This window comes from Aotus nancymaae, unplaced genomic scaffold (genome assembly GCF_030222135.1).
Source record: "Aotus nancymaae isolate 86718 unplaced genomic scaffold, 86718_ANA_hifiasm-v0.15.2.pri h1tg000014l, whole genome shotgun sequence".
Classification (NCBI taxonomy): Eukaryota; Metazoa; Chordata; class Mammalia; order Primates; family Aotidae; genus Aotus; species Aotus nancymaae.
The window spans coordinates 165,042-183,224 of NW_026988425.1; the positions used below are offsets into that span (position 1 = coordinate 165,042).

The 18,183-nt window shown below is 48.9% G+C and overlaps 1 protein-coding gene across 1 annotated transcript in view; it reads left to right on the top strand.

The window, feature by feature from the left end:
• The window catches only part of SDHA (succinate dehydrogenase complex flavoprotein subunit A), a 28,023-nt gene extending 18,729 nt beyond the window's left edge, over window positions 1-9,294 (top strand). The window contains exons 11-15 of the mRNA XM_021670690.2: window positions 829-947; window positions 4,165-4,276; window positions 4,471-4,601; window positions 6,423-6,536; window positions 8,940-9,294. Coding sequence (XP_021526365.1) covers window positions 829-947; window positions 4,165-4,276; window positions 4,471-4,601; window positions 6,423-6,536; window positions 8,940-9,026 — 563 coding nt within the window. The 3' untranslated portion in view covers window positions 9,027-9,294. The remainder of the gene's footprint in view (window positions 1-828; window positions 948-4,164; window positions 4,277-4,470; window positions 4,602-6,422; window positions 6,537-8,939) is intronic.
• Window positions 9,295-18,183: the final 8,889 nt, after the last annotated feature.

Here is an 18,183-nt window from a genome sequence, read left to right on the forward strand (position 1 = left end):
CTTCCGGGTTCAAGCAGTTCTTATGCCCCAGCCTCCCAAGTAGCTGGGTTTACAGGTGCACACCACCACACCTAATTTTTGTATTTTTAGTAGAAACCAGGTTTTGCCATGTTGGCCAGGTTGGTCTCGAACTCCTGACCTCAAGTGATCCACCCACCTCGGCCTCCCAAAGTGCTGGGATTACGGGTGTGACCCCCCGTGCCCCAGCTTCATTTAATTTTTTAATTTTAGAGATGACGTCTCGTTTGTTGACTCCAAGATCACTTAATGGATTTCTACTGTGTGTCCACAATTTTGCCTTTCTGTATGTTCTTTACAATTGGCCCCAGCTCAATAGATGGCCTCAGTCGTGGGGTAGGCTGGCAGTGTGAGCTCAGGAGCTGCCTGCGGTTTCCAGGCACCTTGAGTGGCTGTGCTGTGTATTGGTGTGTCATTCTAAATCCATTTGGTTTTTTGTTTTTTTTTTTTTTTTTTTTGAGACGGAGTTTCGCTCGTTACCCAGGCTGGAGTGCAATGGCGCGATCTCGGCTCACCGCAACCTCCGCCTCCTGGGTTCAGGCAATTCTCCTGCCTCAGCCTCCTGAGTAGCTGGGATTACAGGCACGCGCCACCATGCCCAGCTAATTTTTTGTATTTTTAGTAGAGACGGGGTTTCACCATGTTGACCAGGATGGTCTCGATCTCTTGACCTCGTGATCCACCCGCCTCGGCCTCCCAAAGTGCTAGGATTACAGGCTTGAGCCACCGCGCCCGGCCCCATTTGGTTTTTTAAAGTGGTTTTCAAAAGTTAAATTCTAGCTTTTTTTAAAATTTTTATTATTTTTTTAGGAGATAAAGTCCCTCCAATTAAACCAAATGCTGGGGAAGAATCTGTCATGAATCTTGACAAATTGCGATTTGCTGATGGAAGCATAAGAACATCGGAACTGCGACTCAGCATGCAGAAGGTAAGAGCCTGGACTCTGGAGCAAACAGGCTGGCTGCGCACCTGGCCCTGCGCTGGTGGGTTGTTTTTATTTTAATAGATTTAGGGGGATACAGGTGCAGTTTTGTGTGGATGTGCTGTGGTGGAGTGTGGGCTTAGCTTTTTATTTATTTATTTATTTTTTTTTTTGAGACAGTTTCATTCTTGTTGCCCAGGCTGGAGTGTGATGGCGCAATCTCAGCTCACTGCAGCCTCCACCTCCTGGGTTCAAGTGATTCGCCTGCCTCGGCCTCCCAAGTAGCTGGGATTACAGGCATCTGCCACGATGCTCAGCTAAATTTTTGTATTTTTAGTAGAGACTGGGTTTCACCATATTGGCCAGCTGGTCTCGATCTCCTGACCTCAGGTGATCCGCCTGCCTTGGCTTCCCGAAGTGCTGGGATTACAGGCATGGGCCACTGTGCCCCACTGAGTCTGGGCTTTTCATGTACCCATCACCCAAGTTGTGTATGTTGTACCCAGTAGGTAATTGCTTATCCCCACCCCTCTTGCTTTTTGGAGCCCCAAGTCTCTATTAGTCTACTCCGTATGTCCATGTGTACTCACTGTTCAGGTCCCACTTCCAAGTCAGAATGTTTGACAGTTGACCTTCTGAGTTATTTCACTTAGGATAATGGCCTCCCATTCCATCCAGGTGGCTGTGAAAGACACGATCTAGTTCTTTTTTATGTCTTAGTAGTAGTCCATGGTGCATATGTGCCCGTCATCCGTTAATGGGCACCTAGGTGGATCCCGTGACTTTGCTGTTGTGATTAGTGCTGTGATGAACGTACCAGGCTGCACCAGTATCTGGAGGAAAACGGCAGTAGGACATACTCCTCACTGTGTCAAGAATATGAAAGAAATCCCAGCACTTTGGGAGGCTGAGGCGGGCGGATCATGAGGTCAGGAGTTTGAGACCAGCCTGACCAACATGTGAAAACCCCCTCTCTACTAAAAATACAAAAATTAGCTGGGCATGGTGGGCACCTGTAATCCCAACTACTCAGGAGGCCAAAGCAGGAGAATCGCTTGAACTCAAAAGGTGGAGGTTGCAGTGACCTGAGATGGCGCCAGTGCACTCCAGCCTGGGTGACAGAGCGAGACTCCTTCTCAAAAAAAAAAAAAAAAATTATAAAAAAAAAAGAATATGAAAGAGATCAGCATCCAGGACAACCTTCTCTGGTTCACTCGCATGTGCCTGGGCGTGGCCTCTGTGCTCTGACCATCGCTGGCTGTCATGGATGAGTCACAGTGTGGAGGAGAGGGAGCCGCAGGACGCCTGAGAAGTTCAGTCCCCAGCGGGGCACAGGACACTAGTGCTTACATCTCATCACACCTGGCTTCCAGCAGCCCAGAAATGTCTTTAAGCTGAGCCTGTTGCTGCCCCTAAATATACTCAGAAGAGGGGGAGAGTGGGCAGCAGGTGGAAACTGATCTCTGAGGCCTGTGCTGCTGGGAGTCAGCCTCCCACATCGGGACTGTCCGGTAGGACCATCCGTGATGACAGAAGTGTTCCAAGTCTTTGCCGTCCAGTATGGCAACCACTAGCCATGGGGGGCTATGGAGAACTTGGTATATAGTCAGTCTAAGAAACTGAGTTCCTGGCTGGGCGTGGTGGCTCACGCCTGTAATCCAATCACTTTGGAGGCCAAGGCGGGTGGATCACCTGAGGTCGGGAGTTCAAGAATACTAGAAGCACTCCCACCAAACGAGGTGTGTCTGTATGCCAGGCTCCGCGAGGTGTGTCTGTATGCCAGGCCACCAAACGAGGTGTGTCTGTATGCCAGGCTCCGCGAGGTGTGTCTGTATGCCAGGCCACCAAACGAGGTGTGTCTGTATGCCAGGCTCCGCGAGGTGTGTCTGTATGCCAGGCCACCAAACGAGGTGTGTCTGTATGCCAGGCTCCGCGAGATGCTGGAGTCAGCCCTGAGCAAACAGAAGCTCCCGTGCTCGTGGAAGATGCATTTCATTGGAGGGATTTTTGTGCTGACTCTGCGTATTAATAGTAAGAATTAAAAACATGAGGTAAATATTGAAAAGGAATAGATATAATCGCCATTATTTACAGACACAATTTCCAAAAAGTTCCCAGAGAATAAACTGAAAAACTAATAGAAACAAAACAAGGATGTAGCTACGTGTCTGGCTGAGAGGTTTGTAGCAGGCGTCAGTAGCTTTTCAGCGTGCCAGCGGTGAGCTGCTCAGACGTCAGTAATGTCTCATTCACCTTTCAGACAAAAAACAAAATGCCTTGAATAAATATAACCAGAAATGTAACATAAACAGATAGGAAACATCCCGCTAAAGGGTGTAAAGAATGTGACACTTACACGTTCTAAGATGCAATCTTTTCATCTGTTCTTCCTGAAAAACCATTAGGTGGATGTGCATTACAGTGTTACAATTATGTATCAGTCTAAGGAAAATCAGATGAAATGTTCAAATTAAACCGTGAAGGTGCATTTGCAGAGGAGGAGACAGTTAGGGTCCGTGGAGCAAAGCAGAGTTAGAGGGAGAAGCCAGGAGGAGGAGGAGGGATCGGGGAAGTGGTGCCTGTCCGTCCCACAGGAAGCAAACACTGACACCCAGTTCCCAGCACACCTACAAAAGACTTCAGATCTGCTTCATGGCACGTTCCTCATCACTGTAAAACTGTGATGGACCCCAGTGTACGAGGAGCTTTTGCCAAACAGGCCGAAGACAGTAGCTAGATGGGCCAAGGGTCCCAGCCACCCACGCCCTCCCTCTCCTTGAAGACCTTTGGCTCCTGCACCACCATCATCAGCACTGCCCAGCTCCTAGTGTGCATCACCACACATTCACCACCAGACCCCACGTCAGGAGTCCCGTCTGGTCCCGTGTCCACCAGGGGTGTGGGGAAGGGGTGCTGCCTGGCTGGCCGCAGAGCCATGTGGAACGTGGCACCTCACAGGCAGTCTGTGGCTGTATCCTGCTGGAAAGCATGTATGTGGGTCTAAGATGTGCAGTTAATAGAAACATTTTCAGAAGTGTTAGTCAGAACTTCATTTTCAAGTTCAGAGTAATGAACTCATAGTCTGAGTTTCCTCATTGTTCTGTTTAATTTACATAACTTTTAAATAAAATGAAATGCAAAACAACAGGTCTAAAAGTTAAGCAGTTCTTGGTGTGGCTGCTCCTATGGATTAAAGGTTTACACATGATCTTTTGTGCCACAGTCAATGCAGAATCATGCTGCCGTGTTCCGTGTGGGAAGCGTGCTGCAAGAAGGTTGTGAGAAAATCAGCAAGCTCTACGGCGACCTGAAGCACCTGAAGACGTTTGACAGGGGTGAGCAGACGGCGGGCTCCGCGCACACGACTGGGCCGTGCCAGTGCTGACTTAGCTCCGTGCTTGCGGTCTGGATGGGTCCCAGCCCACAGCTATACAACCGCCGCCGGGAAAGGCTCCGGGACTAGCAGGTACGGGCTGACAGCTCGGAGGGCCCACGTGACTGCCCCTGATGGATCCTCATGTGTCCCCAGGAATGGTCTGGAACACGGACCTGGTGGAGACCCTGGAGCTGCAGAACCTGATGCTGTGTGCACTGCAGACCATCTACGGAGCAGAGGCGCGGAAGGAGTCGCGGGGCGCGCACGCCAGGGAAGACTACAAGGTGCGCCTTCTGGCCACGCCCACCCGCACCTGCCGCTTTCTCCCCGCTGGTGGGACTCGACCCCACCCCTGCATTTTCTCTGCATTTCATTCCATTTCCCCAGAAGTAAATCCAAAAAGTGCCTTTTCCCCCTGGTGACATTGATCCCTGGGTCCTCGCTGTCTTCTGCAGCACTGACCTTTGCTTTGCCTTGGGTCAGCGTCCACTGATGCCAGCAGCGGCATCTCCAAGCCAAAGTGCTTTGCAGTTAGAGGGCCGAGGTTGGCAGGGCAGCTGGAGTAGCATGGCCAGGAAATGCTAGTTTATTAAAGAATGAGTCAGTCATCGTTTCAGACCTGCCCAGGGGTCTAGGAAAGTTCTTATAGCTCCTGCACTTTGGCGACCTGCCTGGGGTCTGGGAAAGTTCTTATAGATCCTGCACTTTGGTGACCTGCCCTGGGGTCTGGGAAAGGTCTTATAGATCCTGCACTTTGGCGACCTGCCCTGGGGTCTGGGAAGGGTCTTATAGATCCTGCACTTTGGTGACCTGCCCTGGGGTCTGGGAAAGAACACAGTGAACGGGAAAATCACTTGTATTTACTGTGAAATGTTACTGATTCACCCTCCACTAGAATATGCTGATGGCTGTAGTCACTGCTCAGAACTTGTTCTTCTTCCTTGTACATGTTAAGAGTCTTTCCTGAAAAGTATATGAATCCGTGTTTGCCAGAATACAGATAGTAGCATACATTTATTATTATTATTTTATTTTTATTATTATTTTTGAGATGAAGTAGGCTCGCTCTGTCACCCAGGCTGGAGTGCAGTGGTGCGATCTTGGCTCACTGCAACCTCCCCCTCCCAGGTTCAAGGGATTCTCCTGCCTCAGCCTCCTGAGTATCTAGGACTACAGGCACATACCACCAGACCCGGCTAATTTTTGTATTTTTAGTAGAGACAGGGTTTCACCACGTTGTCCAGGCTGGTCTTGAACTCCTGACCTCAAGTGAACCACTCACCTTGGCTTCCCAAAGTGCTAGGATTACAGGCGTGAGCCACTGTGCCCTGCCAGTAGCATAAATTTAGTTGATCACAACAAGTTTTAATTAGAATATAAGCCAGGCACAGTGGCTCACACCTATAATCCCAGCATTTGGAAGGCGAGGCAGGCAGATCACTTGAGCCCCGGAGTTCTAGACCAGCTTGGGCAACATGGCAAAACCTGTCTCTAAAAAAAAATAAAAAATTACCAGCTGCTCAGGAGGCTGAGGCAGGATGATTGATTGAGCTGGGGAAGTCAAGGCTCCGGTGAGCTGTGATATCACCACTGCACTCCAGCCCACGGGACATAGCGAGACCCCGTCTCAAAAGAAAAAAGAATTATTTATTTATGTATTTATTTTAAGATGGGGTTTCACCATGATGGCCAGCTGCCCTCAGGTGGTCCACCCACCTCGGCCTCCCAAAGTGCTAGCGTTACAGGCGTGAGCCACCGCGCCCAGCCAAGAATTTTTTTAAAATAGAAGCATGCTGAAAGAACAGATTGAGGTCTCCCGGAGCATGGAGTAAGAAGACACAGTATCTGATAACCCCTAGGTCCATGGAGGATATCTAAGGGAAAATGCAGGCATGGGTTACTCTGGACTCACCGCTGGCTGCACCGCTGGCCAGCCATGTGGCCTCAGTGGATTCGGAGCACGTTGATGGTGCCAACCTCCTGGGCTGAAGTGGAAATGGAATGAGTTCTAGCCATGTGTCTCTTACATCATTTCAATGTTTGCTGTGTTTCTCTGTATTGCTCTGTTAGACTGATAAGAAATGTGATGGTGTTTCTGGCCTCAGGTGCGGATCGATGAGTACGATTACTCCAAGCCCGTTCAGGGGCAACAGAAGAAGCCCTTCGAGGAGCACTGGAGGAAGCACACCCTGTCCTATGTGGACGTGGGCACTGGGAAGGTCAGTGTGGACTTTGTTCTCACCACGGCCCGGCACCCACACGGCCCCACCCAGGTCTGCAGGCTGGCCTTGCTGATGGTGAACGGGGAGGAGCAGGCCAGATTTAAGCCAACACTGACAGATGTGAGGCACCACTGAAAAAGCACTCCGTCAGTCAGGCTTCTGGCTGGAAACAGAATCCAGTGCCTGTGAGTGGTTCAGAGGAGCCTTAGGAAGGGTTGCTCCATGGTGTGGGCCAGATGGAAGTCACTGGACAGGAGCAAGTGTCCAAGGCCTGGTGGCAGGGGAGGAGACGATGATTGTAGACCTAGCGAGAAGTCAAGGTCTGAGGTGGAGACACACAGCCACTACCAGAAACCTGTCCCAAGCCAGGGAGCCCAGAAGAGACCGCTCCCTTCTCTTCCCACGGGCTGGGCCACCTGGAAGCCGCAGCAGGGGAGCTGAGGGGCACAGTGCAGCCCTTAGCCTCCCCTGGGCACTGAGCAAGCAGAGAAGGGCAGAAAGTGAGGAGGGGGTTGGGTGAGCAGCGTCCTGGTAACAGCCAGCCAAGGGTGTGCTGGGGGCTTGCAGCCCTGTTCCACGCGAGCGCAGTTCACCGTGTGGCATTGCCACTGGGCATTAAGATTCAGAAATAATGAAGATGGAAAGCTTTTGCCCTTAAGCTTTTCATAGCTTGTAAGAGAGTTGTATAATCATTTACCTGTGTCTGGATGTTTCGTTTGGACTCTCACTATCATTTAGTGTGTCTGTAATTCAGGCAATCGGTCATTTTCAGGATTTATCGTGAAGGCCATTTTCTGATAGTATATACAAATCACACTTCACTTGCTTAGCACAAGTCTGTTTTTAACGTTTTGGGTTTGGGTTTTTTTGTTTTCTTTTCTTTTTGTTTTTTCTGAGATAGAGTCTCACTCTGTTGCCCAGGCTGGAATGCAGTGGCTTGGTCTCATCTCACTGCAGCCTCAACCTCCCCAGGCTCAGGTGATCCTCCCACCTCAGCCTCCCAGGCACGTGCCACCATGCCTGGCTAATTTTTGTATGTTTTGTAGAGACAGGGTTTCACCATGTTGCCCAGACTAGTCTTGAACTCCTGAGCTCAAGTGATCCACCTGCCTTGGCCTCCCCACCAGGCATGAACCAACATGGCTGGCGAGTTTTGGTGATTTTTCAAGAAATACATACTCATTTTAGAAAGTACAGAGATTGAAATAAGAGCTCACTAATCAGAGATGACCCAGTATGGTTTCAAGTTTCTTTGTATGTGTGTCCACCTTTTACTGTGTGTGCATATTTAATACACAGCTTGAGTATTCCTTATCTGAAATCCTTGGGGCCAGAAGTTTTGGATTTCAGGCTTGTTCAGACTTTGGAATAGTTGCATTGTACCTACTGTCTGACCATCCCTAATTGGAAGGTCTGACTCCGTGGCGCATTTCTTTTGAATGTCATATTGGTGCTCAGAAAGTTTCAAGTTTTGGAGAATTTCACATTTTTGGATTAGGGATGTCAACCTATATAAATATTTACTTTGAAAAACTGGAAGTAGATAGCTTGAACATAAAGTGTTCTGGTGTATACGAGGGTTCTCCCACTTTCCATGATGGGAGCATTTTTGTAAAGCACTGAGACTCTTGCACAATGTCATTTTCGTGGCTCTGTTCCACTCTGCGGATTCACCCTCATTTACACGGTCCCCCGTCGTGCATGACAGTGTCATTTTCGTGGCTCTATTCCACTCTGCGGATTCACCCTCATTTACACGGTCCCCCGTTGTGCATGTAGATCATTTTTGAATTTGTTATTGAAAAATACTGCAGCAAATACCTTTAAGTTCCCATGCCATAAATCTATTTTTTTTTTTTTTGAGGCGAAGTTTTGCTCTTGTGCCCAGGCTGGAGTGCAATGGCATAATCTGGGCTCACCGCAACCTCCGCCTCCCGGGTTCAAGCAATTTTCCTGCCTCAGCCTCCCAAGTTGCTGGGATTGCAGGCATGAGCCACCACGCCCAGCTAATTTTGTATTTTTAGTAGAGATGGGGTTTCTTCATGTTGATCAGGCTAGTCTCAAACTCCTGACCTGAGGTGATCCTTCCGCCTCGGCCTCCCAAACAAAGAGCTGGGATTGCAGGCATGAGCCACCACATCCAGCCCGTAAATCTACTTTCATAGTTAAAATTTTTCTTTTTTTTTCTTTTTTTTTTTTTTTTATAAAGACGGGGTTTCACCATGTTAGACTGGTCTTGAACTCCTCCGGTGATCTGCCCGCCTTGGCCTCCACAGTGCTTGGATTACAGGCATGAGCCACCACGCACAGCCCTATAGTTAACGTTTTTCAAAAGGAACACAGGAGATGGCTTTTTGTACATTTTTGTGCTTAACTTAACCACTGACCCCTCTTTTCAAGGTCACTCTGGAATATAGACCTGTAATCGACAGAACTTTGAACGAGGCTGACTGCACCAGCGTCCCCCCCGCCATTCGCTCCTACTGATGAGACAGGATGCGGTGATGGCAGAAGCAGCGTTTGTAATTATGTATCATAGCTCGTGCACGTGTTCATGTCGTAACTGTCTTTATAAGCTTCTGCACTCTGGTGAAGAAGGAGTCCATTGAAGGGAGATTGGCACCCAGTGGCCAGGAGCCGGCCAGGATCCCAGTGGCCAGGGATGGCAGCACTTAGACCTTTGTCCCTCCCTTCATTCTTGTGAGACCATGAAACTGGACAAGCTCTAAAATAAAACACAGATGAACAAACTTTCTTTTATTTCCAAATCCACTTAAAATATTTTACTGTTAGGACTTTAGTCATATTTGTTGACCTAAAATATCACATGTAACTACCTTTGCATTCTGTTACATCAAAGGCCAGATACTTTGTTGCAGTTTCTTTCTTCTTCTTTTTTTTGGAGACAGGATCACTGCAGTGGTGCGATCTCAGCCCACTGCAGCCTCAGACTCCTGAGAGGCTCAAGTGATCTTCCCAACTCAGCCTCCCGAGCAGTTGGGGCTATAGGTGTGCACCACCATGCCCAGCCAGTTTATTTTTTAATTGTAGAAATGGTCTCACTATGCTGCCTAGGCTGGTCTCAAACCCCTGGGCTCAAGTGATCCTCCGTCCTTGGCCTCCCACAGTGCTGGAATTATAGGTGTGAACCCCATGCCTGGACTCCATGTAGTTTATTTCCAAGTTTGAATCGATGTTGGTGCCTGAGAGCGGATGGCGAAAACGAACATTTCCTCCTTTTTCTTGAGAGATGGTTTACTAGGTAAGCGTGTCCTCGATTATTTAAATCAGGGCTCCCCAGTCCCTAGGCCACAGATTGTTACCAGCCCATGGCCTGTTAGGAACCGGGCCACACAGCAGGAGGTGAGCAGCAGGCTGACTGTGTGAGCTCCGCCCCTGTCAGATCGGCGGTGGCATTAGATTCTCCTGGGAGCACAAACCCTACTGTGAACTGCGCATGCCAGGGATCTGGGTCATGCGCTGCTTGTGCGAGTCTAATGCCGACGATCTGAGGTGGAACCGTTTCATCCCCAGACCATCCCCCATCCCCACGCTCGTCCCTGGAAAAAGTGTCTTCCATGAAACCAGTTCCTGGTGCCGAAAAGGTTAGGACCACTGGTTTAAGTAAGCAAATACTAAAGGAACTGAAGTAGAAGTGAATGGGTTGCTGCTTTATTTTTAGGCTGTTCTTTTTATAGAACAATGACAGGTACTTCCAAGTTTGTCATTAGAACATAATTTTAGGTTGGTGCAAAAGTAATTGCGGTTTTTGCCGTTACTTTCAATGGTAAAAGCCACAATTACTTCTGCACCAACTTACTATTATAAATTTGTTCCTTAAAGTGTATTTTTGGTAAGGAAAACCTTTTTTTTTTTGAGCTGTAGTCTTGCTCTGTCGCCCAGGCTGGAGTACAATGTTGCAATCTCAGCTCATTGCAACCTCCGCCTCCTAGGTTCAAGCAATTCTCCTGTCTCAGCCTCCTGAGTAGCTGAGGTTACAGGTGTGTGCCACCACACCCAGCTAATTTGTAATATATTTTTTTAGTAGAGATCATGTTGATCAGGCTAGTCTCGAACTCCTGACCTCGTGATCTGCCCGTCTAGGCCTCCCAAAGTGCTGGGATTACAGATGTGAGCCACCGTGCCTGGCCTAAGAGAAACCTTTTTTTCTTCTATTAATTTTTTTTTCTTGGTAGAGACAGAGTCTTGCCATGCTGCCCAGGCTGGAGAGCAGTGCTGTGATCTCAGCTCACTGCAACCTCCACCTCCTGGGCTCCAGCAGTCCTCCCACCTCAGCCTCCCAAGGAGCTTAGACTACAGGCGTGAGCCACCATGCTTGGCTAATTTTTATATGTTTTGTAGAGATGGGGTTTCACCATCTTGCCCAGGCTGGTCCTAAACTCCTGGGCTCAAGCAGTCCTCCTTCAGCCTCCTAGAGTATTGGGATTATAGGTGTGAGCCCCTGCCGGAAAACCTTCTCCTAAGATGAGGCAGGTTTTACATTATATGTAGCTCTTTTTTTGTGTTTTGGATGATGTCTTTCTTGGCAGTGCACAGCTGAGAACCCCCCACCACAGAAGACAGGAAAGTTGTGCCGTGCCCATGTGATGGGCACTCCTCAGCACTGGGAAGGAATGCACTGCTGGCACACACAGCAGCTTGGATCAATCTGAAAGTCACTACACTGAGTTAGAGAAGCCAGATAAAAAGAGTGCGGGTCATGTGATTCCACGTACAGAGAGTGTCGAGATGCCTCCCGCCTGCGTAATGGAAAGCCGACCGTGGTTCCCTGCAGACTGGCAGGAGCAGATTCCGGAGGCACAGGAAGCAGCTTGCGGGTGGAACGTGTTCAATCCCTTCTGCACGTTACGCCACAAAAAGAGCTGGTAATAAAAATGCTAACCAAAGAAAAAAGGCGAAACTAGGATAAAACGTCTCACCTGTGTGACTGGTAAACAGGCAGGGCTGCTGTCACGCTTCATTTATGAAGCTGTGGGTACAAGGACTCACGTCACTGTGAGTGCAGCCTCACGGAGGAGCATTTGGCAGCGTCTAACAAAACTGCATGGCATCTGCCCTGACTTAGCAATTCTAGGAATGTCTCTAAAACACTCTGGCAGAGAAACGAGAGTTCTCTTCACAGCCTGAGTGTGTCTGTAACACAGTTCTTCACCGTGGCATTTGTAATACTGGAAACGGTACAGACGTCCATCAGTCGGGGACTAGGAACATTAATTCCCACAGTGAGTAACTCATACGGGAAGAAGGAATGAGGAAGGCCTCCTGATGAGGGGCAGAGTACTTATGATATAATGCAAGCAGCAGAAAGATAAACGAACGTGGTTGCTGTAGGGGATAGGGGTCAGTGATGGAAAAAAAACCTGAAATACATTCTGAAGTAATACTTTGGACTTTAAAAATTGTAAATGTTTTACTTATTACCAAACTAAGTTTTTAAGATAGTCCCTAAAATTGAAAAAATAGAATCTGAAATGAATGCATCTAATTGCCTTGGATTGCATTCTACAAGGCATCAGCCCTGAGACCAAAATTTGGAAGGTGGCCCTGAGCAGCAGCTGAAGGGAAAGAGGAGGCAGCACGGGGCGGCCGGGAGCCGGGTCCCTCATGGGCAGCTGGGCCCGTGCTCACTGTGGGTGTTGGTGCATTCTTTCACCAGCCCACCCTCCACAGGTTCAGGAGAGTCAATTCCGGGCACTCAGCCCACTCCATCCAGGACATGCTCCTGCCAGCAGAGAAAGCCCCTAGGTAGCGTCCCGGGTGCTGTGGCATCAGAATCCAGTTTGAGTCCGAGGAGTGCCCTGGCGCTGGCTGGGCTAGGCAGCATCGTGGGTTTCTGCGGCCCAGCTGCACATCAGGCTGGGGATAGTCACACAGCCTGTGAGTCCATGCATCGTCAGACCATCTCTAGAACACAGCACTTCAAGTGTGCAAATTCAGTGAGCCATAGTCTAAAGACAAATAGAGCCACTGAAATCCTAAATTTCAATCAATCATCGCATTATTACTTGTCTTATTGGTATTAACCCTTTGAACTCATGTGTGGTGGGAGTTGAAGCTAATATCTAATTATGTTAATGCTAAAACTAATATTTTTCTGGCCAGGAGTGGTGGCTCATGCCTGTAATCCCAGCACTTTGGGAGGCTGAGGCGGGCAGGTCACCTGAGTTCAGCAGTTTGAGACCGCTGTGGCCAACATGGTGAAACCCCTGTCTCTACTAAAAATACGAAAATTAAGCCAGGTACAGTGGCTCACACCTGTAGTCCCAGCACTCTGGGAAGCCGAAGCAGTAGATCACCTGAGGTCGGGAGTTCAAGACCAGCCTGAGCAATATGGAGAAACTCCGTCTCTACTAAAAATACAAAATTAGCCAGGTGTGGTAATCCCAGGAACTAGGGAAGCTAGGGCAGGAGAATTGCGTGAACCTAGAAGGCAGAGGTTGCAGTGAGCTGAGATCACGCCACTGTACTCCAGCCTGGGCAACAAGAGTGAGACTCCATCTCAAAAAATAAATAAAATATTTTTCTGTGAAAAAAAGAGGTATAAAACCATATGCTAAATTTGAAACAGAAATATAAACTCATTTGTTCTTTTCACTACACGTTTCCTAGCTCTGCCTCCGTGGCAGCAGACACATCAAGCACCTAGACTGTGGTCTCTAATAAACCATGAATTCATGGTGATGGTTTCAAAGCCAAAACCAACCAAACCAAAGCATGCGATTGGTCACTCTTGAAGGTAACTAGGGCACTGACCCTAACCCTGAGAATGGACGCTTGAAGGAAGGAAGAGAAGCGTTATCCTGCCTTTTCTCTACGAATCACAATTCGGGGAAACCTAGTTGATGAGGACATGTTCTTTATGGAAGAATTCCTGCAAATGAGTGAGTGAAGAATGGCAGTTAGAGAACTGTCAGAGTGTAACCTCTAATGCCATGGTTCTCCAAGGTGTGTAACAGGATCACCTGGAGGGACCCTATCCCAGAACTTCCATTCAGTCCTGGTTAGGCCTGAGAATTGGCATTTCTAACGTGCCCAGGGACCGCAGTTTGAAAACCTCCATGGCAGACATGTGATGGGATGACACGGTCCAATAAACGAAGGAGAAACAGCAGGTGGAGACCCCCGGCAACCTCAGGCAGCTTCATCCCAGCCAGTAAGAAGCCGTCTGTAAACTAAGTAGTATTAACACGGGTGTTTGAGCAAACATTTAAGTGTTGGGACAAAGAATTAAAAACTGGCACAGGCTGCCGGGCACGGTGGCTCACGCCTGTAATCCCAGCACTTTGGGAGGTGGAAGCGGGCAGATCACCTGAAGTCGGGAGTTCAAGACCAACCTGACCAACGTGGAGAAACCCCATCTCTACTAAAAATGTAAAATTAGCCTGGCGTGGTGGCGCGTGCCTGTCATCCCAGCTACTCAGGAGGCTGAGGCAGGACAATCACTTGAACCCAGGAAGCAGAGGTTGCGGTGAGCCGAGATCGAGCCATTTTACTCCAGCCTGGGCAACAAGAACAAAATTCCATCTCAAGAAAAGAAAAAAAAAACACCCCTGAAGCATGATAGGATGGCAACGGAAGCGCCAATTTAGTTTCCAAGAAGTAACTGCTGGGCAGCTTCCTTGTGTGTGTGTCTACTACGGAACCAGAAACAACCCTTCAGACAGTTTTCATGAGTTCTGAGACCAGGAAAACCACTGGGCAGTGGGTGGTCTGAAAATGTAAATTTTATAGCACTCCACTAATTACTGAGTCATGAAATGATGTTTCATATTGAAAATGTTTTGTAAATGTGGGTTTCAGGGTTTCAAAATGAACCCATACTTGTTAGGAGACAGGACAAACCAAAGAAGTAAAATAATTGGGTCAATATCAAAAGAACGTAGAATGTTGCCCAGAGAGAAGGCGTGGATAATTCCTAACACGGGTCGAAGGCAGGAGAAAGGTGAGCTGTGTCTGAGACGCTCAGACCTGCACTGGACTGTGCAGCTGCAGACACTGGCACCGCCGGAAAGTTCCACCGGCCAGCACTGATGTGGCCTTTGCCCACGCCCTCTCACGCTGAACAGCACCTGTTTGAGTGTCCGCTACTCAGTGAAACGCCTGTGTGAAAAGCGGTATTTGGTAGAAAAGCAAAGAAAGGGGGGGTAAAAAGTGGTAGGTCATTCTCGTCTGTACCGAATTCTGGCAGAAAAATGTTGGAAGGAACACGGGAGCCACAGGAGAAAGTAGTCCCAAGACAGGAGGGGTGCCAGGCACGGTTGGCTCTGTCCCTGGAATTCCATGGCTGGAATCTGGAAAAAGCAAAAGGGACTGAAAAAGGAAAGATTCTGTGAGCAAATGTCACAATGCAGCGGTCAGTGACCCTGAGAAAATAACAACCCAGGTGGCTTCGGGGGGTTGCTGTTGGATGCACGTGCCAATGTAACGTGGACTTGTGTGTGCTCGTTCACACAAAGGACAGATGGTCGTCTGTTCATTCAACAAACACTCGTCGAGGGCCTCTATGTGCCGAAGACATCAGATGCACAAGAGGGTGCTCTGTGGAAAGCCCAGGAACACGAGCGCCCAGAAACATTTAGAAAAATTCTAAGGAGGCCTGGCGCGGTGGCTCACGCGTGTAATCCCAGCACTTTGGGAGCCCGAGGCAGGTGGATCATGAGGTCAGGAGTTTTAGACCAGCCTGGCCAATATGGTGAAACCTCGTCTCTACTAAAAATACAAAAATTAACTGGGTGTGTGGAGGGTGCCTGTAATCCCAGCTGCTCAGAAGGCTGAGGCAGGAGAATTGCTTAAACCAGGGAGGCAGAGGTTGCAGTGAACCGAGATCAAGTCCCTGCACTCCAGCCTGGGCCACAGAGCGAGACTCCTCTTTATTTTTTCTTTTTCTTACCCTGATTTTACAACCAGAGACTCAAAAAAAAAAAAAAAAAATTATAAGGAAAACAGAAAAGGCATTATCAAATTAGCTCAGAGAAATTAGACCAAAGGAAAGACTCACCCAGTATTTGGATACATTATGTGATTAACGTTAACACAGGGAGGAAAGTGATATCTTTCAGTTAATTTCTCAACTCCTGGAAAGCTTAGAACAGACCTGGTTAGGAGGAAACTGAATCCGAGGCAGGTGAGGAGATCGTGGTACCTCGATGCTCCAGTGATTCAGTCAGCAGAACCAGGGCTGGGAGGTGAGCGTTTTGTTGGCAGATGGTGGTTTCCGCTGTAGCCTTGCCCCTGGGGACAGGACTCAGGCAGCGTCCCCCATCAGTGGCAGCAGCCCCACCTCTGAGAGTGTGGAGAGGACTCAGGGAAGACAGCGCTGTCCCACGCAGCACAGCCCAGGCGCTGACAGGATTCAGGGCTGGAGGCTCCTTACGGCCGGTTGCGGAAAAGGCAGGGACTGCAGCTGCGTGGTTTGTGTATGTATGAGGCCAGTATCTCTTGTTCTAGACTCGCCCATTTGAACATTGACATGAGTGCGCATGCAGGGTGTTCTTTAAACCCTAATTTCATAGTGAGTCGGCCTGGCTGCCACCGAGAAGACACAGGAGAAGCACAGAAAGATCTGGGCTGAAACTCCTCTTACTGCCTGCTTGACTTCGGCAAGTTGCCTTCTCTGAACTATGGTTTTCTTCAGTAAAATGTGGATGTGGTGCCGTGGCATCGTGAGGATTAAACAGAGTAACATATTTAAATATTAGGGTGCACTCTAGCTGGTTGCATTCGTTAAGTGTGTCCTCCCTTGAATGAATGCATTTTCCACCCCTAGAACTGAATGGAAAACGTAACTGAGACTCCTGGGTGCCGTGCGTGATGACGGCGGTGGCACTCCAGGTGGGAGACGCCGCCAGCAGTCGGTGGAGCCCAGCGACCTGTTGGGAGAGGGAGGTTGAGGCCTGCTGCAGTCACGGATGTTTCCTTTTTTAAATTTAAAATAGCCCGAGCTAGTCTTGAAGTTCTGGCTTCAAGCGATCCTCCCACCTCAGCCTCCCAGCCGGGATTACAGATGTGAGCCACTGCGTCCAGTGCTGAGCTATTTCTCACTGAGGATTCCCTGTAAAAGGAACTTCCAAATTGGGTCACAAAATCGTAGTTGTTAGTATTTTCAGAGTGCTGGAGAACAAAAAAGCAGCCAGCGATGGGAGGGAGAAGAAAGATGGACTTTGGAAACTACAGATTAAAGAGCTGTGGAAGATTCTAGGAAGGATTCTTCAACAAGTAATATGAATACTTTGTCAGTGAAAAGAGTGAAATATTTGAAGAGATTTATTCGGAGCCAAATAGAGTGACCGTGCCTGTGACACAACCCTCAGGAGGTGGTCGCGGTGCAATTTGGTTTTACGCATTTTAGAGGGTCACAAGACATCAATCAAATCTATTTAAGATACACATTGGTTCAGTCCAGAAAGGCAGGACAACTCCAAGGGGGGGGCTTCTGGGTTATAGGTAGATTTTAAAATGTTCTGGTTGGCAATTGGTTGAGTTATTACCAGCAGAAAGGAATGTCTGGGTTATGATAGGAGGTTGTGTTTTATCATGCAGATGAAGCCTTGGGGTAGCAGGCTTCAGAGAGAAGAGATGGTATTTATCATCAGACTTAAGGTCTGTGTTGGCTTTCCCGGAATTCCAAAAGGCAGGCGGGCACAGGGAGGTCTGTCCAACACCGCCTTTATATCATGGCCTGCACCAGTTTTTCGGGTAACTTTTGTAGGGCCGTAGGGGCCCCAAAGGGTCGTGGGGTGTCCCTTATGCTGTGCTGAGGTGCAGGATCCGAGAAGTAAAGAGACAGGACACAAGAACTGGTGAAGAGCATCTGGACTCAGGGACCACGCCGTCTGTGAGCAGAGATCAGCGAGGGCCCCCAATACGCCGAAGCATCTGTATTTATTAGGTAGAATTAGGGGACAGGGTCGTAGTGAGGTCGTTTATAGGCCTAGTAACAGGGCATACATAATCACGAGTCACAAGCAAGGGGGCCACCCCCTTATGTCACCTGGGCAGAGAGGTGGGCCGTGCGCAGTAGGGGGCCCTGCCGTGCACAGTAGTAGAGGGTCGTGTACAGAAAAGGGGTCCACCCCCATTAGGTCACCGAGGCAAGGAGGTGGGCTGTGTGCAACAGGTGTCGTGTGCAACACTTCTTATCTGGGGGCTGGAGACGTCAAAGGATTTCTAATAGAAGGATACTGTCAGTCAGTGCAGTGGGAGCTGACAGACTTGTGCCCTTCTCTTAAGATATTTATGGGAGGATGATTTGAGCCAGCACAGAAAAGACTGACGGGGTGTACAGCCGCCGTGACTGGTCACACCAGAGGGTTCTTCTCCCTCGGTTCCTTCCAGGATCTCAGGCCTGAGGCCGACTTTCCACAGGAACTGGATGCAAGGCGCTACAGCTCCTTTATCAGGAGGAGAGGCTCCTGCTCCAAGCCTGCCACACAGCGTGTGCCCTTTCAGGCAGGGACGCCACCGCCTGGGTCTTTGGTTCTCGTCCTGGTCTGGCTGTTTTCTCATGTGCTGATTCTGTTCTGTGACTGCTCTAGGCATTCCTCCTGCTACAGACTGCCATATGGTTATGTAGAAGGATTCTATAAATCAGCACTAAATGTGTCGGGACAGCTCCGACTACAAT